The 22050-nt window shown below is 47.9% G+C and overlaps 1 protein-coding gene across 1 annotated transcript in view; it reads right to left on the bottom strand.

The window, feature by feature from the left end:
* The window catches only part of LOC138567102 (solute carrier family 22 member 20-like), a 645277-nt gene that overhangs the window by 151184 nt on the left and 472043 nt on the right, over positions 1–22050 (bottom strand). Inside the window, exon 7 of the mRNA XM_069644972.1 lies at positions 13613–13827. Coding sequence (XP_069501073.1) covers positions 13613–13827 — 215 coding nt within the window. The remainder of the gene's footprint in view (positions 1–13612; positions 13828–22050) is intronic.

A 22050-nucleotide genomic window follows, 5' to 3' on the forward strand; every position in this document is an offset into this window, starting at 1 on the left:
GGGGACTGCTGTCCGTCGTTAACTGCACGAACGGTAAGTTATGGGCACTTCAAATGTCTTAAAAGTCTTTTGTAATGATATCTCTTGTTTTGCAGGGTTCCGGCGATGGCGGATGGCGGGCTGATGAGAGTTGAGGATCGAACCCGCGTGAGGAATAGAAGCGCCTGGAAGCACGTAAGTAAGCGCTTGTAGCCTGCTTCACAATGCGCACTAACTGTCCCTTTTATCTTGCAGGTACAAGTTCGGAGCTTTAGAGAAGCTGAAGGGTGCTGGAATACCCACTGGATTCGGCGTGGGAAGGAGTAATGGCACGTGAGTAATAAAGTTGCCCAATGTCTTTAAACGCACCTTCTTTTGTCTTTCAGATGCGGGATGCAGCGCCGAAGGCCTCCGGAGCGTGCAAAGAGCTGGTAAGCTTTTGTCTTTCAGATGCCGGAATGCAGTGCGAAGACCTCCGGAGCATGCGAAGAGTAGGTAAGCCTTTGTCTTTCAGATGCCGGAATGCAGCGCGAGGCGTTGGTGACAGCCGATGGACCAGGTAAGAGATGCGCTGCCACTGAAGACCGTAGTGCTAACCTGTTCTTTCTTTGTCTTTACAGGTGCTGCTGAAGACTGGATTCCAGGATGGTAAGCCTTTGTTCCCTTAGGCCCAGGATCAGAAGCAGAAGACACGATGAGCGTTCTGTTGCAGAGAATGCAGAATAACGCAAAGCAAGATTCATCCATCGGGTGTGGTTTAAATAGCCTCCTGTAGTGCTTAGGTGTCTCCTTCCACAGCCACGCCTAAGAAAAGAGTTCCTGCTTTCCAGAAGAGTTCCAGTGTTCTGAACCTAGGGAGTGGCTCCTGCCCCACCCAACAGGAAAAGTAGTCCCAAACAGAAGAGGATCAGGGGTTCAACTGGCAGGTAAGTAAGCAGCATGGTCTGCTGCAGGTAAGTCCACCCAAGCATTATGAGCCCGGCACTTCCAGCGCTGGGACTGGGCATCTTTATGAGCCTGGTGCCACTGGCGCCAGGACAGGGTCCAAAAGGTCCCAATTGGGACTGGCTGGCACTCGGAACCTGGGTTATGGGTCTGCTTCCAAGGGAGTCGGGCAAGTCCTGATCTTTTGGAAGCAGAGATCATGACAGCACCCCCCCTCAAGGCCCCTCCCAAACCGGGCTTCTCTGGGGGTTTGGGCTTGTTAGGAAATGTTCGATGAAATCTTTTGATTAGACGAGGCGCGTGGACATATTCTGCAGGTTCCCAGGATCTTTCTTGGGGACCGTAGCCTTTCCAGTCAATCAGGTAAAATAGTTTAGATTTGGAGATCTTGGAATCCAGGATGCTTTTGACTTCAAACTCGAGTTCTCCATCAACTAGAATAGGTTTTGGAGATGTAGTTAGTCGAGTTTGAGGTTGCACGGGTTTTAATAGAGAGACGTGGAAGACCGGATGTATCTTCATGTGAGGGGGCAAGTCCAACTTGACCGCTACTGGATTTACTATGGTAGTGATGGAATAGGGACCAAGGTATCTTGGGTTGAATGTGCGTGGTCCTTTTAGAGGTAGATATTTGGTGGATAACCAGACTTGATCTCCTACTTGATATTGGGGGGCTTCCTTCCGATGTTGGTCTGCTCCTTTCTTGTATTGTTCTTAAGCCCTTTGAAGGTGAGAAACGGCTTCCTTAAAGGCTTGGGTGATTGTAGAATGCAGGTGGTCTACTGCTGGTGTTCCAAGATCTTGGAGTGGATCCAACTCCAAGGTTCGAGGGTGACTACCGTATAAAAGAAAAAACGGGGTCTTCCCAGTTCCCGAGTGGACAGAGTTATTGTAGGCATATTCGGCTATCCAAAGGATATCTTTCCAAGTTTTTTCAGTTTGTTGTAGCATGCAGCGCAAATACTGTTCCAGAGTTTGATTGGTCCTCTCGGTTTGTCCGTCGGTTTGAGGGTGGTGGCTGGTCGAAAGTCTCACATCAATTTGAGCCGACCGACAGCAACTTCGCCAAAAATGAGAAATAAATTGACTACCTCGATCCGAAATTAGAACTGAAGGAAAACCGTGCAGTCGGACGATGTTTTCGAGAAATTCTCGGGCCAGAGTTGCTGCTGTTGGTAAGCCTTTGAGTGGAATGAAATGCGCCATCTTGGAGAATAGGTCCACGATTACTAGGATCGTATTGTATCCGGAGCATGGAGGTAGATCGGTGATGAAGTCCATAGAAAGCGTATGCCAAGGGCGAGGCGGGATGTCAATAGGGCGTAAGAGGCCGGCTGGTTTTTCCTTTTGACTCTTGCTTTGGGCGCATACTCCACAGGACATTATAAAGTCTCTGATATCTTTTTTCCAAGACGGCCACCAGAAGTAGCGCTTGATCTTTTCCGAGGTCTTGGTCATACCGGGATGTCCTTCCATTAAAGAATCGTGATAACAAGAGATTACCTTTTTCTGTAAATCTGTGCTGGGCAGGTATAACCGTTCTTGGAAATATAATAGGTTGTCTTTCACCGTAAAGTCCTTTCCCTGCAGATGCCAATTCTGTATGTCTGCTGGAGTTACCAGTAGCCTGGCTTTATCCTTAACTTCCTCTATGGATTGTGTGGCGATTACACCTAGAATTCTTTGTTCGGGAATGATAGGTACAGGTTTAGGATTGATCAAATGTTCTTCCACTCCCATCCGAGAAAGGGCATCAGCTTTACCGTTTTTTGTACCAGATCGATAGGTAATTATGAAGTCAAACTCGGCAAAGAATAGTGCCCAACGGAGTTGCCTAAAGGATTGAGCTTTTGCGGTTTTCAAATATTGCAGGTTTCGGTGATCTGTAATCACAGTAACGGTGTGTCGGGCCCCCAGAAGATAATGCCGCCAAGCCTTAAAGGCGGACTTGATAGCTAGAAGTTCCTTATCAGTAATAGTGTAATTGATTTCAGGAGGCGAGAATTTGCGGGACCAAAATGCCACGGGATGCAACTGATTGGTTACTGGGTCCTTTTGTGATAGAACTGCCCCCATGGCAAGGCTCGAAGCATCAGTTTCAACGATGTAGGGGAGTTCTGGGCGAGGATGTTTTAAGATCGGTGCAGAGATAAATCTAGTCTTCAAATTCTGGAAAGCTTGTTCCGCCTCGGTAGACCATTCAAAACGTTTGTTTTTCTTTAACAAGGCGGTGATGGGCTGGACTATTCGAGAGAATTCGGGGATAAACCTGCGGTAAAAGTTAGCGAAGCCTAACATGCTTTGAACACCTTTTACGGAGGATGGCGATGGCCATTTGAGAATTGCATCGACCTTCTTTGAATCCATACGCACTCCGCTAGGTGATAATATGAATCCCAAGAATTCAACTTCAGTCACGTTGAAAACACATTTTTCCAATTTAGCGAAAAGTTTGTGTTGACGCAATCTCTCGAGGACCATTTTCACGTGTTTCCGATGTTCAGTTTCCGATGAAGAATAAACGAGGATGTCGTCAATGTAAACAACAACACACACATCTATGAGCTCTCTGAGGACATCGTTCATAAAATATTGAAAGGCGGCCGGGGCATTGCAAAGTCCGAAGGGCATGACCTGATATTCAAATAGCCCATACTTGGTGCGGAAGGCCGTCTTCCATTCATCGCCCTCTTTTACTCGTACCAAGTGGTAGGCTCCTCTAAGATCCAGCTTTGTATATATGCATGCTTTTCTGACTTGGTCCAGGAGTTCAGGGATCAAAGGTAACGGATATCTATTCTTAACGGTGATCTGGTTCAAGGCGCGATAATCTATACAAGTTCTAAGGTCCCCTTCTTTTTTGGAACGAAGAACAAAGCTGAGGAAGCAGGGGACTTGGAAGGACGAATAAACCCATTCGCTAGGTATTGATCCAGGTATTGTCGGAGGTGAAGATTCTCAGGCTCGGTGAGGGCATAAATTCTACTACAAGGAGGAGTAGATCCAGGTATCAGGTCTATCTGGCAGTCATAAGACCTATGAGGAGGTAGAGAGTTAGCCTGATCCTTCCGGAAAACATCTTGGAATTCTAGGTATTCAGGAGGTAACTGGGGAGCCTCCGAGGAAATTGCTGCCAGTGCAACACCAGGTCGAGGGTGACAAGTAGAGACACATTCTGGAAACTGAACCATTCTTGCTCGCCAATCGATCTGAGGATTGTGCTTCTCTAACCAAGGAATTCCTAGAATAATCTGGAACTGAGGGGCCTTGATCACATCGAACACGATCTTCTCATGGTGTCCATCTTGACTTACTAGCGTCACTTCTTGGGTGGTATGCGTTACTGGTCCGGAGGCTATCTCCGTACCATCCACCGTAGTAATGACGTCCTTTACAGCCTTTGGACAAAGAGTCAGATTCATCCTCAAAACCATTTCATGATCCACATAATTGCCGATGGCACCGCTGTCGACGTAAGCTTCAATCGCATGTAATCGATCCGGATGTTCAGGGCTCATGAGGACCATAGGTATCACGAAATGCGAGGTCACGGAACTGGTTTTAACGCTCGGCAAGAGGACCTCTATTCTTGTCGGGCGAGTTCGTTTCCCTGCTCAGAGTTTGTGACCCTGGTAACTGCAGCTCCAACTGCCTTCTTGGCTGGTTTCACCGGACAGTCTCGAAGAAAGTGCCCCGAGTTTCCGCAATAGAGGCATAATTGCAGCTGTTTTCTCCTTTCCCACTCCTTTTGTGTTAGTGGTCCTTTCAGGCCCCCTATTTGCATGGGTTCCCCGGAGTCTACTCCTTTGGTAGGAGTTGGTGGTTTGGAAAATACTCGAGCATCAAACTTGGAACGATCGGCCTTCCTGTTCTGCAGTCTGTGGTCAATTTGAACGACTAAGTCAATATAGTCCGAACAGTCTTGCGGGGGATTCACTACTTGGGCTAACACATCTTTGAGCTCTCCACGTAGACCTCTATAAAACAGCGTAATCCTTTTGTCCTCAGGCCATCGAGTTTCCACTACCAGTCTGTTGAAAGACGCAATATAAGCCAAAAGGTCTTGATTACCCTGTCGCAATGAAAGGAGCTCATTGTCCAAGGCCTGCCCCTGTGAATGTCTTGCAAACAGTTTTTCCATACTGAGCTGAAAAGCTTGAAAATCATGGAGAACCGGATCATCTTGATTAACTAGAGGGTTTGACCAGTCCACCGCATTGCCACCAAGGTACGAAAGCACGAAAGCTACCTTAGCTTGATCAGTTGGAAAGGCTGCTGGCCGGCATAAGAAGTGCAACCGGCACTGATTAATAAATACTGCAAACCTCTTTGGGTCACCAGAAAATCGTTCGGGCGGAGCCAGAGGTACATTCCCAGGTAGGTTGATCTGCACTGGGTTCGTAGAGGATGTTGAAGGAAGATTTGCCCCTGATGCGGGTAACGGAGTTTGTCCGGCTTGTGACTGTAGCAATTGTCTAGCGAGATCGTCTGTTCGCTCCTTGGAAATAATCAGTTCCCTTCTTAGAGCATTCGTTTCCTGACGGGCTGCATGCACTTCTGCTCTTAGTTCCCCAAGTAACTGGGCTAGCTGGTCGGTATCCGAGGTTTCCGTAGCGCCTGGGTGGGAGTTTTGCGGTAGGCTTTGCGTTCTGTAACACTCACCTGATTCCCGCAGAGGCGCCGGTCTTGACTGGGTGAATGCCGTATCTTCAAAGGTGATGTGTAACACACGGTTGGCTCTTTGGGCTGGACCTCTGTGCACTGTATGTCTGACTCGAAGAGTAAGATGTCTACAGATAGAAAATATGGGATTAATGAACTGGGGTTATTGGGTGCCTCTCTCCTCTTCCCTTTCTCTTCTCCTGTAGAACCCCAAAGGTTAACGCCCTCACCTTAGGTAAGTGAACGCCGAGCTCTCCATCTGCCTCGGGGCAGGCTGCCGTAACCAGTTTCTTCACTGGATAAGGGTGCAGGCCTCTTGACCTCAGAGGACTGCTGTCCGTCGTTAACTGCACGAACGGTAAGTTCTGGGCACTTCAAATGTCTTAAAAGTCTTTTGTAATGATATCTCTTGTTTTGCAGGGTTCCGGCGATGGCGGATGGCGGGCTGATGAGAGTTGAGGATCGAACCCGCGTGAGGAATAGAAGCGCCTGGAAGCACGTAAGTAAGCGCTTGTAGCCTGCTTCACGATGCGCACTAACTGTCCCTTTTATCTTGCAGGTACAAGTTCTGAGCTTTAGAGAAGCTGAAGGGTGCTGGAATACCCACTGGATTCGGCGTGGGAAGGAGTAATGGCACGTGAGTAATAAAGTTGCCCAATGTCTTTAAACGCACCTTCTTTTGTCTTTCAGATGCGGGATGCAGCGCCGAAGGCCTCCGGAGCGTGCAAAGAGCTGGTAAGCTTTTGTCTTTCAGATGCCGGAATGCAGTGCGAAGACCTCCGGAGCATGCGAAGAGTAGGTAAGCCTTTGTCTTTCAGATGCCGGAATGCAGCGCGAGGCGTTGGTGACAGCCGATGGACCAGGTAAGAGATACGCTGCCACTGAAGACCGTAGTGCTAACCTGTTCTTTCTTTGTCTTTACAGGTGCTGCTGAAGACTGGATTCCAGGATGGTAAGCCTTTGTTCCCTTAGGCCCAGGATCAGAAGCAGAAGACACGATGAGCGTTCTGCTGCAGAGAATGCAGAATAACGCAAAGCAAGATTCATCCATCGGGTGTGGTTTAAATAGCCTCCTGTAGTGCTTAGGTGTCTCCTTCCACAGCTACGCCTAAGAAAAGAGTTCCTGCTTTCCAGAAGAGTTCCAGTGTTCTGAACCTAGGGAGTGGCTCCTGCCCCACCCAACAGGAAAAGTAGTCCCAAACAGAAGAGGATCAGGGGTTCAACTGGCAGGTAAGTAACCAGCATGGTCTGCTGCAGGTAAGTCCACCCAAGCATTATGAGCCCGGCGCTTCCAGCGCAGGGACTGGGCATCTTTATGAGCCTGGTGCCGCTGGCGCCAGGACAGGGTCCAAAAGGTCCCAATTGGGACTGGCTGGCACTCGGAACCGGGGTTATGGGTCTGCTTCCAAGGGAGTCGGGCAAGTCCTGATCTTTTGGAAGCAGAGATCATGACACCCACCTGCACAAGGGGTAAAACCTTCTATGGGGATGTCAGAGTTGGTAAGTCCGCCTTTGGCGGTTACGGATGCAGGGTCACACTCCACAACATCTGATCCTGTTCCTGGGCCAGCAGATCAGAGGGGGAATGCAGCCCTGCAGCCTCAGGTAGTGCCAGCACCGCAAGGTGCAGATCGCCTTGCCCCGAAGAGGTGTGGTGCCCGCCGACGCGGTGGCCGTACGCCACTAGGCAATACTGTATGGGAAAACTCCATTTACAGTATAGAAGCCCAACAGGGACCATCGGTTGAAATGATGGCTCAAGCAATGGAGAGGGTGGCCACTTCCATTCTCCCCCCTGAAAGGCAGATGGAGCAACAACAGCAGCCAACAGACTCCATTTGCCAATCACACAGGGAAGACATGTTGGCGTCCAACAGGGACCGACAGGCGGCACTGAAGACTCTGTGCAAAGCCATATCTATAGAGTAACAGGGCCACAGGGAAGCCCTGAGGGTAGAACTTCATAACCTCAGGGGGACTCTGGGTAAACTTGAGGCTTCCTGAAATTTAAGGTCAGAACAGCAGCTGGAGCAGCTCACACGTTCGCTCTCAGCTGAGCTGCAGGCAACTCGGGAGGAGATCCGGGCATCACGGGAGGCCATGCGTGCAGAAATGCAGGCAACCCGTCAGGTGCTGCATGGGGATCTCCATACTATCATCCTCGAGAACGAGACCTTCCACACCCGCATGCTTGCTGCCATCGAGGACCATACCAGAGCTTTGTGTGGGCTTCCTCCCATAGCACCACCACCTCCTGATGCAGCAGCAGAGGGTGATGAGAGCGACAGCAGCACTCCTCCCACACTAGCGTAGCCGTGCAGGCCATGAGCCCATGTAGGTTTTTTCTTTTTTTGCAACATCCACGCAGGTGGCTGTTGGTGTGCACCCTGTCCTTGAACCTCCTGGATGGCCTCCCCCCCTGCCCCCTACATGGCCATTTTTGATTTTTTTTTAAAAATGTGTACAGTGTGTTGCCTTGTGTGGCTCCCGTGGGCATCCACTGTGTATTCCAGCTGGGCACATGCAGGCTTGTCCTGTTTTTGAGTTAGATGTTTGGGTTCCTGACACACACACCCCTCCTGCTTCCCTTTCCATGGGCTTGCAAAGGGTGTGACCAAGTGACAGTGACTTACACAGTGACATTGGGCTCCCATGAGCTGTGTGGGCAGTCTGTAGTCAAAACTGTGTGTACATCCCTAGTGGGGATTGTTGTTGTATTGAACACTGCATGGTGTATTGATATGTGCTTGTGCATCCATGTCTTCCTCCTTATTCAGAGGTACCTTCTTCATGTCTTCACAAGGCCATCTCCTTTGCGGCTGCAGTTCATGTTGTATGCAGTACACTGACACATTTGCCTGACGTCAACACTATGTAGTTGGAAGGGGTGGTTGTGCTGGCTTATTCAGGTTGTAAAACTTGCACTACTTTTATTTGGTACTGTCATATTTTGGCAATGTTTCATCCTGTGTTGCTGTATTGTGTTGCTGGTAAGTATTTGGTCATGTGTGCTGTTTGTTATTGATTACTGGGAGCATATTGTCTGTGGCCTGTTTCCTTCAGGGACAGTGCACTTTGTGACACTTGTGTCAGGTGTTGTGAATTCCTTTGTTTGCTTTCACATTGCATGACATGCCATGGTGTGTTGGGTGGCCGAGATGGGGAGGGGTTAGGTGACATGGCGCTATTTTCATGTAGTATTTTGCAAGGGGGTAGTCAGTCATGCAGCATAAATGGTTGTCTTTTAGTGACACAGCATTGGTTGTCTTTCGATAGGTAGGGATGCACACAATGTAACACTTCCAGGCGACCAATCTCAGGCTGGTATGGTTGTGACAGTTGACTGTCCCTTATGTCATCATCATTGATTGTCAGCTGGTATGTGCCAGGGCTGTGTGCACTCCACAGGGGTGTGATTTTAGGTGAAGTAATTAGCCTCCAGCTGCGTGCGGGCTGCCTCACCACGTGCCCTTTCACCTCCCATGCGCAGCGGCCGTGCATGTGGTTGGGGATGTGGGGGCACCACCATGTCCACCGGCAGGCCGTGGCGTGTTGCAACCTTGTGCAGGACACATGCTGCCACTATGATCCTGCACACTACTGGGGGAGCGTATAGCAGCTGCCCACCAGAGCGGTCAAGGGAGCGAAAGTGTGACTTGAGCACTCCGAATGTGCTCTCCACTATGCCCCGGGTTGCAATATGGGCTGTGTTGTATCTTACCTCGGGTGGTGTGGTTCCGAATTGGCGTCATCATGTGGGTGCTCAGAGGGTAGGCACTGTCCCCTGGGGAGGTGATGATGGGTATCATTAGTGGGGTTGTGACATTACTCAGTATGTGACATGCATGCATGTGCAGTGGCATTTATACTCACCAAGCAGCCATGTATCGCCATGCCGCCCAGCTTCTAGGTCCCGGTTTAGGGTTGACATTCTGTAAATGAAACTGTCATGGGTGGACCCTGGATAGTTGGCATATACTGAAGTGATGATTCCCTTGGCATCACATACTACCTACACGTTGATGGAATGCCAGTGCTTGCGGTTTCTATAGATGTGCTCAGATGCCCTGGGGCGACGTAGAGCCACATGGGTGCAATCAATGGCACCTAGCACTTTGGGGAAGTGTGCCACCCCGTAGAAATCCTGGATGGCAGCCTGCCTTTCTGCAGGTGTTCTGGGCAGGTATGTGTGCCTGCGGACTGATGGTCGTGCAGTCATGATTGCCAAAACCTGGTGTAGGCAGCGTGACTGCGTGGCCTGTGACACCCCCCCACTATGGCACTTGTCCGCTGAAATGAACCAGTGGCCAAGAAGTGGAGTACATTGAGCACCTTTTCCAAGGGGCTCAGTGCTTGGGAGCACAGGGTGGGTGATCTGAGGTCATCCTCCCACTCACTCACCAGGTCGAGTATTATGTGAGGTGGAAACCTGTACCTACCACACACCTGGTCATCAGGCATCCCGAAAAGGCTGGTCCTGGGTGTAAAAATTCTGGCCCTGACTATCCTCCTTCTCCTCCTGTGGTATCCCACGATCACTGCTGCGAGGAACGGTATATTCATCTTAGCGTCTGAGCTTGTTTGTTGTTTGCGCGCACTTTTATGCTGCACGGGACCGTGTACGCCTGCTTCCTGCTGCCGTACGTGTTTCCAGATTAGCGCGTCTTATTTAGCGCACGCGTTAGCCCCATTCGATTCCATGAATACGTGTTGTAGACGCGCGTGTGGGCGTTCCACGCATTTGCCTCCTGTACTTCCCCTGTAATGCCCACATTTTCACGCGTTGTTCCCCATTCCGCGTGTTACGCCCGTGTTACTCCTACTTTTGTTGTGTGCGCTGCGCTATGTGCGCTTTTGCTGAGCGTGTAGTGCACGCTGTTTGATGACGTGCTCACCCGCGTGCACCACACAGGATTTTAGCGCACATCCATGGATTTACACGCGCACGGACTTCCATGAATCGATGTGCGTGGGTTTCGCTGCAATTTTCGCACTTGCACTGCGATTCGCACGCTTTCGCACGCTTGCGTGGAAATTTTCAGCGCACATTAATTCCATGAATTGGCCTCTATGGTTTGGATTGTAGGGAATGCGTTGATTCCAGGTGTTTCCAAAAGTGTAAGTCTGAGAAGTACAGGGCACTCAGGCGCCATACGAATTCATTGTGGAGGCAATGATTTGGGGAATGTACAAGGGGTGTCCCTTACTTTAATGATAAAACAAGACATGTAAAAACGAATGGAACTATTTCCTCACACCATCTTCATCTTTTCCATGAAGATGGACCACCAGATTTAATGGTAAAATGAGAAATCCTGGAGAAATGTTAATAAAGCAGTTTCAGCATTCATGAGAGACCACAACCACTTATGGATTTCGAACAACAACATACAGTTTTACATGGCCAATTTCTATAGGCATGACAGGGTACACCTAACCGATGAAGGAAATGCAGTGTTCCTTCATAACATCAAAACAGTACTCCTAATGTGCTAAAGTTCTACACTCAGTTTTCCCCCAAAAAGTCCTTTTGAGGACTACTTATCATATAAAAATAGACAAAAACAATAAATAATATTTTTTATTATAACTGCGGCTACAGTTCATTGACTTTTATCATAACTACGGTTACGAAAAGTCAGTCGACAAAGGCCTGACTTCAAGTTTTATACTACAATCCAACTTAAATGATCAATACAGAACTACACTACTCATGTGCTTATGTAAAGTAACTGAAAAATAAGAAACCATAGAAAAATATATAACAGTAAACTACATAGGCAAACATTGCACACCCACACAACATAATACCATAAGTGAGAATACACAACCTAAAATACATTGTATGGCGCATCTAAAACTAGACTACAATTGCTCCTTTTAATATTTATTTTGTTAAACTATTTCCTTCTATCTTTCTCCAAAGTCTCACATGCTCAAAAGTCTGAAAATTCACATCCAAAATAAAAAAGACTTTCTAATACCTACAAAGTCACTGGCCAGTGATTTTTAACCCCCGACATCACTATACCTAAAGAAAGTACTTTAAAAAAATATATAAAACACTGACACCCCAAACTATATTGGCGCGGATACCAAACTACACATACCCTCGGCTACCTGTAGTCCTTTGTAGCCTTGGCTATAGCCACGAATATTGGCAAAACCTCTGGAAAAAAAATGCTTTCCTCACCAAGTGCCCCCCTAATCTGTGCCAGCTCCCCCCGCTCCCCAGATGGCCTCCTTGCCTCCTCTGCCCTCTCCCTTTGCCCCCACAACACCAGCTGCTTCTATGATGCAGTTTGCTATGAGATATCGGCTATTCGCGGCTATAGCTGAAGATGTCGGCTATTTGCGGCAATAGCCGAGGCTACGTAAAGCTTCATGTTGCAAACTCGATTCCTGTAACCCCTCCAACTCCCAAATTTCACTCAGTGCCATCTAGGCATCCACCCACCTCTACTCTGACAGCATTTGTATGTTTTTTGACCTGCAAATAGCTTTATACTACATTTCATTTTCCCATAACCTTGGCAATAGACACGAATATCTCTCGCATCGAGAGAAAAACGAGATGGCAGACGTTTCATTTCTGAAAACCATAGTCCTGCAATGCACCATGGGAGATATAACTATAATTTCTGGAGAAGGGAGCACCCCTTCTCTGTCAAATTTTAAAATAACTATGGCACGGAATAACCCCAAACCATGCATGCCTTGCGAGTCAATGCTTCGTGCCCAAGTTGTTTCGGACCTGGTCCCATTCCGTTCAGTGGTTTGGTCTGTGCGCTTTGGCAAAAATTGACCTTTTTTGTCTATGGGAAAATGAATCGGAAGTAGGCTGCACTTTTGGGCAAAAAAAATGTTGGGACGCTTACATTTTTTTTTAACTAATCTTTACGAAACTTTGCAGTTTGGGGGTGCGATAGGCGCAGGCTTTTAATCTTCTTCGAAATTCCAGCCAAATCCGTTACTCAAATCAAAAGCTATTAACAATAGAATATTGAGGGGTTCCTATATGTCTCAGACTCATATATATATCCCTCAATTATATAATTGTATACATTAGGGCTAATTTTGCTCCTGCACGTAATTTGGCTGAGGGGAGCCATTATGTGTAGACATACATGTAGAGGACTGCCCATTACCAAATTCTGGTCACTTGCGCAGCAGAGTGCAAATGTGTAGGGCAAAAGGTAGCATCACATTTTACCTTGCAATTTTGCACTCCGCCATGCAAAATGATTAAACACTGCCAGCCATACGCACCTGGCAGTCAGCGTTTACAGCGGATCCCTATAGAGCTGCAAAAGCACCCTGTCTATGGAACACGTTATCAGTGCAGTTAAGAGACTGCCCGCTCCATCCTACACTACTTCAGGAAGGACCTGATATCATTACTCTTCAAAGATCAACTCGTCACTTGTTGATCACGTCACCCAACCCTACTGCTTCCGATCCACAGTCCTCACTTCTCTGCTCCCCTCACTATTCCAGCTGCATCTGCTACACCCACACACCACCAGTAACTCAGTTGGGTGCATCGCTTATTTATAACACTCAGGGCCTGATTCATGGCAGTGTTTTATAATGGCGCAAACCCATAGGAAAACGTTCCATGACTCAGAACCCATAGTTGCTTCCCAGCTAATTTCAGACTTCATAAACCTCACACATACATACATACTTGAAGGAGATCCAAAATGTCAATTTCTTAGAATTTCAGCAATGCGCTGACCTGTGGATCCATAGAACAGGGACAAAATCAGAACCCAGTACATGTGCCCTTGATACCGCTACCAGGCCACCCAGCGTGCCACAGTGCTGACCTTGGTGCAAAGTACTTTTATTTGCCAGTGAAATGTAGTTAATGTTGTTAATGTAATTTATTGACTGTAACTGACTACATGTCCATCCTTGTAACCTTTGTTCTTAAGATACGCGCCTGGTTGCCTTCGGGCCTGGTGCGCTATACAAATAAATAAAATACAAATACAAATACAAAGGATGTGCTTCTTTCACTCACCTTCAGGGATGAATAGGTTAATGAGGATCATGAGCCCCGCCAGGATGGGTGCGACCGACTGCACAGACCGACGACCAATCAGGATCATTGCGGCAGTCCCCACCAGCTTTGCAGGGATGTCGATTGCACCAAAGCACGCCTGGACGAGGTAGATGCTGAAGCCGAACTTCTGCAGGTCCATGCCTACACCATAATAAGCAAACCCCATGGAGAACCTGTGGACGGAAGAAAAAGCGACTGGTCTACATAGTAGCTTTTGCCATCTCCTACAAAACATCTATGCCCTTCAAATGTGCGTGCAAGTGGATGAACAAGCACTGAGTGAATGTGACAGGTAATAATTGCAGAATGCATCAATAAGCTGATCAGGATTTCATCTTTTAATATTAACTCTAAATGTATTGATGTTATCACTTCGATCGAACATCATAGCACAGAAATGATTGGAAAAGTTCTTTCTTTTTTATTACGGTTTTCTAAACTCTTTTGGGGTCACCAGGCTACAGCCAATGTATTACTCTGATTGCTCTTTAGGTGCACTTATTGCATGCATGTGGATACACCGTAGCCCCAATTTATGGAATTATTTGTTTGTAAAATCGGGGGTTTGCGTGCTTTCTGGGTGCCAAACCTTTTCCGCGATTCATGGAATCGACTGCACAGGACTTCTCCTGGACTTGCGTGGCTTTCGCGCTAGCAGCTCTCTGAGAGCGGATGAGTGTCTTGCGGGAGCCACCATGCAGGGCGTGGTCGTGGCTTGTGCAGAGGCTGGGAAGGGGCGGAACCAGGAAATGGGGAGGAACTTGCGAAAATGTGGGTGTTACGACGGACGGCCTGTAGGCACTCCATCGCACGTCCACATTTGCACGTAATGACGCATATTCATGGACCCAAGCGCAAAACCAATCGACAAGGAAAAGGCCACGCAAAGCCATCACGATATGCGCCACTCGAAGGCAGGTGCACAGCCACTTGTGCTTGTGAATCGATGCGTTCAAGGTAAGATCGAAAGTTGGATTATGGGGTGCGTGCACACAATTGGGGTTCCAATCGGATTTAGGGGTGCGCATTAGCAGCATATCGGGTTGCAGGAGCATTTTGCGAGGGTTCACACGGATATTTTCAGCATATGTCGACTCTTCCGTTGAGTGCTCTGCATGTTGATGGGACGCTGCGTGTGGTTTTGGGGGACCAGCTTGGTTGTGGGGGTTTGCAGGTAGTCTTGTTGGGGTGCATTGATTTTGTGTCAGAGGTGTGCGCAAAGCTCCCCCTCCATGGCTGGTATGGCTTTGCGTTTGAAGGTGCTGTGGGCGTACCTCTCACAGCCGACGCATTGGGTGGTTCTGCGTGGATACACAGATCTTCTTCTGCGCGACGGGTGGTGCAGAGTCATTTTCGGCGTGCGCCATTTGGGGGATGAATGCACCCTTTTCCATGAATCAGGGCCTATGTGTGCAGAGCCAGTGTTTACAGGAATGCACTCACATTGCAATGTTCCTGGCTGCAGAGTGTTTTCCAATATTGCGCCAGGCTCTGCCAGGTCAGCAAAGACCAGGCACAATCAGGCAAAATGTATAAATGCGTTGGTGCCATGGGAGGTTTAAAGGAAGGTGCAGACGCATGTGACAGAGATCTCACCAGAGTCACCACATGTATGTAATGACCGGGTGAACAGTTTTTTTCTGGCATGCATCCAACAAATGGCTGCCCTGTCCCTTCCATGCGCAGATAAAGATTAGAATGGCCAAGATGATGGGCACATTCTTGATAGTGGCTATACCACGGCCATCTAAATGGTGCTGCAACTGCCTATGATGATAAATGGTCTGTCTTCTCCCTCCATAAGCCCAGCAAGTGCCATCGGGTTAAGTTATTTTGCTTATTTCGAAGTACTTGTGTACGTGTCTGGACTATCTGGCCTGAGTGTGCCTGGTTCAAGCTCTGGTGAGAAATCTTCGTTGCGCACTGAAAATTGTATGAAACTCTTGGACCCTAATGCTAGTTATTTTGGTGGTATTGGAGGTCTGTTTGGGATTGTCGATTTAGGAGGCACTGGGGTTCTGTGCAATAATTCAAATCTTGGATAGAATGCTGGAAAGGTGACACAGAAACATCGGGTTTTTGAAGATAACTAAACAATACAAAAACTTCACGGCGTTTCACTGCGAGTCTCTGCTTAGCACCAGATCCTCATCGCGAGATCGCGCTGAATGACTATAGATGCATTAAGCAGCACTCGGAATATTTTCTCACACACGCTTCACATGCAGAAGCTGCGTTACTTACAATAGAGTCTGTTAAATGTTCCAGTGCCTGTGAAGAGCAGAGTTTTGCTTCTTTTGAACGGTTTGGCGAGCCTGATAGTCCGAACAACATTAAACAACATTGAACAGCTTACCCCTGTTGCTTTAAGGGGATTGGAGTTGCTGGCCACGTCCACCAGGAAACCAGCTGTTTTAAGGCAGGCCACGTGACTCTTGCGGCGCTAAGCCTGAACGCGGAGACAAGGGCAACGCATCTGGCTCTACTGTTTCTGCTGTTTGTGCTGGGAGTGTGTGGAGGAGGGGGCGCCGTTGCAAAGCATTCGACCTGGAGCACTGGAGATCGCACGGCAGAACACCTCTTCTTAAACTGCCATAAAGGGACGGTAAGGTTTGTCTGCATTACACCACACTGACATTAATGCGGTCGGGAACCGCGAGAGACTGTTGAAGTTCTCTCCTATGATCTTGTGGGCCCCGGGCTAACCTGCCGTGATATACGTGGCTCTAATTGACATTATTGGAAATCAGCAACATTGAAATTCTGCGCAACGCCGTGAGCAGCAGGCGTGAGAGTCTCTTTGCATATAGTTGCTCCTTGATCGTGGGGCAACTGGGGCAACTTATCTGAGCCCCATTTCCTTTAAGATCTGACCGATGTAATCCATGTTGTATCTTAAAGATTGAATATCAGTAAATTGTTAGATGCACCTTCTAAAGAACTCACAACAGATGACATAATTCTCTTATGGTATAAGAGGGAAATAGAAAAATTCAACATCTGGCATACAAATTATTGATATGGAGAGAGTCAACCAATATACACCACTAAAGATAAAATCAAGTTTAACAATGTAATGCTGGAAATGCATTGGAGGGACAGGGCCTCCATGTCCTTGTCCTGTAGTCCTTTTTCATTTGTGTTATGTATTGTTTTCTGCCCGGGAGTCCATGTGGGACTCCTGGCAGTGCAGCTCTTCCCGTTTTTGGTTTGGTGTACAGACCCAGGGGATACCCTTATGGCACCCATGGGTTGGGGTACAAACCTGTGCCCCTAGTGTATGCTTTTGGGCACCTGTGTGTGGCCCACAGAGCAGGGTATGGGCTGGTGGCAGCTGTTACGCTCACCTGGCTCCCACAGGGGCGTCGATCTGAACTGGACAGCTGTGGCCTCCGCCAATGTGACGCGCAGTGCCGAGATGACGGACTGGACTGGCCCACCTAGCTTCGTTTGCTTGGCCCGTAGGAATATTCTTCTGCAAATAGAGAAAGGGAATTAACCACCCGTGGAGTTGAGCGTTAACCCTCCCCCACTCCCGCTGTTCTCCCCAATGATCACCTTTAATGTCCCCTCTTATAGTCTCACCTGATGGTTTGAAAAGATGAGCTCTCCATCCTGCATTGAGCGCAGGGGCGCGTTGATAACCAGTTGCTTCACTGGCTCGAAGGAATTGGTGAGTTCCAGAACAATATTGACTCTGAGATTCCCAGCAAGACGCCGTAAGTATGTAGTTCGTAAGAGTTCAAATGTCTGACTTTCACTCTTGTCTGATTCCTTGCAGGTTGCAGCTTGACCCTAGCGAAGAGTTCCTCGTGGCAACCGGTAATATTCAGGTAAGGATTTGTATTATCCAACACAGTTCGATAAAATAATGTCAATATGTAACCTGTTGCTTTCTCCCTTATTCAGGCGCTGAGAGAAAATATGAAGTCTCAGGGAATAATGCCTCCGGCGGTAAAATCAGAGAAGTCTATTGTGGTGAGGAGGTTTCCCCTTGTTTGTCCCTTTGTTTCACCTTGCTGTCCTTTTGTTTCCCATTAGGGGCCGGGGTTCGTCGAGAATGCAGTGGATGCTGCGCCGACCCGTGAAGAGGAATAGTACCCCCGGTGGTAAATCAGGTAAGTCTATGGGGGGTAACTAATATTGTCTCTGTGCCTTCCCTTGGCTCACCTTGCTGTTCTTGTCTTTCCCTTAGGTGCCAGAGTGAGGTGGGAGCATGCAGAAGGATGCGGTGGAATGTGAAGATGCTGCGAAGGCTGGTGAGTTCAGCGCGGCAATGCTGCAGGCGAGGCGACGCACATAAAATAACTTCTTTCTTCCAGCTCGAAGGCGCGATGGATCGGGAATTCAGGTAAGGATCAAAGGTATTGCTCTTGTTCTAACCTTTTCTCCTTCTCTCCCCTTTTTCTAGGAGCTCCGGACTCGAGGCAGGCGTGGCAGAAGACTGGATGCAGACTTGCAGGCACGGTGAGCGTTACGCTGCTGGATGCAGAATAACGCAAAGCGTGTGCTGCTCTTCGGGTGTGGTTTAAATAGCCTCCAAAGTAGTCCCAGGTAAGTATTCCTCCCCAGCCCCACCCGAGTAAAAAATAGTCCCTTAGGTAAAGTAGTCCCTTCCAAGCCTCCTTTGGCTTGGAGCTCTTGCAGCATGGTCTGCATCAGGTGAGTTTGCAGCATGGTCTGCATCAGGTAAGTTTTAATCTATGAGCCTGGCGCGTATGGCGCCAGGACTGACTCTCCATATGAGCCTGCCGCCAAAGGCGCCAGGACTGCACCCAAATAGCCCTAGCCGGGGTTGTTGGGTTTGCTTAGCATAACTTGATGCCTGCTTCCGGGGTTGCTGGACTTGGTCTGGGTCCCGGGGGTAGGCATCATGACAGCACTCCCCCCCAAGGCCCCTCCTAAAGTCGTTCTTCCCTGTGGTTTCGGTTTGTCTGGGAAATTTCAGTGGAATTGTTTCACCAATCGGGGTGCATGAACGTGGTCACTAGGTTCCCATGATCTTTCCTGTGGTCCGTAACCTTTCCAGTCGATTAAATAAAAAAGTTTTGACTTCATCAGCTTGGAGTCCAGGATATTCTTAACTTCAAATTTGGGTTCCCCGTCTACAAGGATGGGGTCTGGTGGCTTGGTTAGTCTTGTCCCTGGTTGCACTGGCTACAAAAGTGACACATGAAAGATGGGGTGAATTCGCATATTAGCAGGTAAGTCCAACTTGACAGCCACTGGGTTGATAATGGCCTTAATAGAGTAAGGTCCCAAATATCTGGGGTTAAAGGTCCGTGTTCCCTTTAGAGGTATATGTTTTGTGGCTAACCATACTTGGTCCCCTATCTGGTACTGTGGAGTATCACTTCTATGCCGATCAGCTTCTTTCTTGTATTTTTCTTTCGCCTTTTTTAAATGTTCAGTTGCTTCCTTAAAGGCTTGTGTAATCGTACCGTGCAAATGGTCCACTGCGGGCATTTCTAAGTGTTGGGGTGAGTCAAGGTCTGAGGTTCGAAGATGGTGCCCGTATAAGGTATAAAAGGGGCTTTGTCCAGTTCCAGAATGTACTGAATTATTGTATGCATATTCGGCAATCCAAAGAATATCTTTCCAATTACTCTCAGTCTGATGTAACATACAACGCAGGTATTGTTTGAGAGTCTGGTTGGTCCTCTCCGTTTGACCATCGGTTTGAGGGTGTTGACTGGTCGATAACCTCACATCGATTTGCGCCAATTGACAACATTTTTTCTAAAAATGTGAAATGAATTGACTGCCCCGGTCAGAGACCAATACAGACGTGTATGCGAACAATGTTTTCGAGGAACTCTTTGGCCAGGATTGAAGCTGAAGGTAATCCCTTTAAAGGAATAAAGTGGGCCATCTTGGAAAAACGATCCACAATAACTAGAATGGTGTTAAATCCATTACATGGGGGTAGGTCAGTAATTAAGTCTAACAATAAGGTGTGCCATGGTGTAGGCGGAATGTCTAAAGGTTGTAAGAGTCCAGCTGGTTTTTTCTTTTGACTTTTGTTTTGGGCGCAAATGCCACAGGACATCACAAATGATTTAATATCCATTCGCCAGATGGGCCACCAGAATTGTCTCTTAATCTTAGCTTCAGTTTTTGCAATACCTGGGTGCCCCTCCATTAGGGTATCATGATAACGGGAAATGACTAGTTCTTGTAGTTCCTTATGTGGCAGAAATAGCCGCCCTTGGTAATAAGGCAGGTCATTGGAGACAGAGTATTCCGGGCCTTTCTTTACCCAGTCCTGCAGGGCTGTAGGATCAAAGAGTTGTTGGATCATTACCTGAATGTCCTCTAGTGTCTGTAGAGTTGTCATGCCAAGAATCCTTTGTTCGGAAATTATAGGTACTGGTTCTGGGTTCACTTCTGCCTCTCCCATCCCTATTCGGGATAAGGCGTCTGCTTTACCATTCTTACAACCTGGTCGATAGGTTATCACGAAATCGAACTCGGCAAAGAACAATGCCCATCGAAGTTGGCGTGACGATTGGGCCTTGGCTGTCTTTAAATACTGTAAGTTCCGGTGATCGGTGATCACAGCAATGGTATGCCTGGCACAGAGAAGATAGTGCCGCCAAGCCTTGAAGGCGGATTTAATGGCTAATAACTCCTTATCGGTAACTGCATAGTTTAACTCGGGTGCCGAGAACTTTCTGGACCAAAATGCTACTGGGTGAAGCTGGCCATTTTCAGGGTCCTTTTGAGACAGGACAGCTCCCATGGCTAGACTGGATGCATCAGTTTCCACTATGTATAGAAGTTCAGGGCGCGGGTGCTTTAATACAGGTGCAGACGTGAATTTCTCTTTCAGCTCTTGGAAGGCATTTTCAGCTTCTTCAGTCCACATAAAGCGTTTATTTTTCGCAAGAGTGCTGTGATGGGATGTACAACATGTGAAAAATCCGGGATAAATCTGCGGTAGAAATTGGCAAAGCCAAGCATGCTTTGTACTCCTTTAACTTACCTTGGTGATGGCCACTTAAGAATTGCGTCCTCCTTTCGTGAGTCCATTCGGACTCCTTTTGGGGTCAGGATAAACCCAAGGAATTCAACTTCTGTGGCATGAAAAATGCATTTTTCCAGTTTTGCATATAGTTTGTGCTGGCGCAATTTCTCAAGGACTGCTCGGACATGCTTATCATGGTCAGATTCTGAAGAGGAGTATACTAGAATATCATCAATATATACGACAACACAAATGTCAATGAGTTCACGAAGGACATCGTTCATGAAGGATTGGAAGGCTGCTGGTGCATTGCACAACCCGAAAGGCATCACCTGGTATTCGAATAACCCATACTTAGTGCGAAAAGCAGTCTTCCATTCATCACCCTCTTTTACACGTACCAGATGGTATGCCCCCCGGAGATCTAGCTTAGTGTATATGCAAGCGTCCTTCACTTGGTCTAGTAATTCAGGGATCAGAGGCAATGGGTATCAGTTCTTAACAGTTATCTGGTTCAATGCGCGGTAGTCTATGCACGTTCTGAGGTCACCTTCCTTTTTGGGCACGAAGAACAAAGCTGAAGATGCAGGGGACTTGGATGGGCGAATGAAGCCATTAGCAAGGTACTGGACTAGGTATTGTCATAGGTGAAGGTTCTCAGGTTCTGTAAGGGCGTAGATCCTGCTACAAGGGGGTTATGCACCGGGTATGAGATCGATTTGACAATCGTACGATCTGTGAGGTGGTAAGGTGTTTGCCTGTTCTTTTTGGAAGACATCCTGGAATTCTTGGTATTCTGGAGGTAGTTGCACGACTGCTGTGGTTACTGAGGCCAGGCCTGCGTTCAGATTTTTCTTTGGGTAACAGGTTTGTGCACAATCCGGGAAGGTTATTTTCTTCTCTCGCCAATCAATACAAGGATTAGGTGTTTCCAACCAAGGTATCCCTAGTATTATATGGAACTGGGGGGTTTGATTAGATCAAACACAATAGTCTCTCAATGCCCATCCTGACCCAATAGTGTCATCTCTGCGGTGGAATGAGTTACAAGCACAGAGGCAATTTCAGTTCCATCGACTGTGGTGATGACATCTGAGGTGGTTTTTCGGCAGAGAGGTAGATTCATCCTGGAAGCCAATTCGTAGTCCACATAGTTTCCTATGGCCCCGCTATCAATGTATGCCCTTACTGCGTGCATACGCGATGGCTGCCTTGGATCTACAAGGACCATTGGTATGATGAAATGCGAGGTCTGAGTAGCCTTCTTCAAGCTCGGCAAGCGGACCTCTACCCTTGTCGGGTGTGGTCGTTTCCCGAGTCTGACTCCATATGGGTTTTATCAGCAGCTCCTACCACCTTCTTGGGTGGTTTTACAGGGCAATCCCGTAGAAAATGCCCAGATGTTCCACAATATAGACACAATTGCATT

Source organism: Ambystoma mexicanum, chromosome 2p (assembly GCF_040938575.1).
Source record: "Ambystoma mexicanum isolate Mex_15411 chromosome 2p, UKY_AmexF1_1, whole genome shotgun sequence".
In the NCBI taxonomy this organism is placed as follows: domain Eukaryota; kingdom Metazoa; phylum Chordata; class Amphibia; order Caudata; family Ambystomatidae; genus Ambystoma; species Ambystoma mexicanum.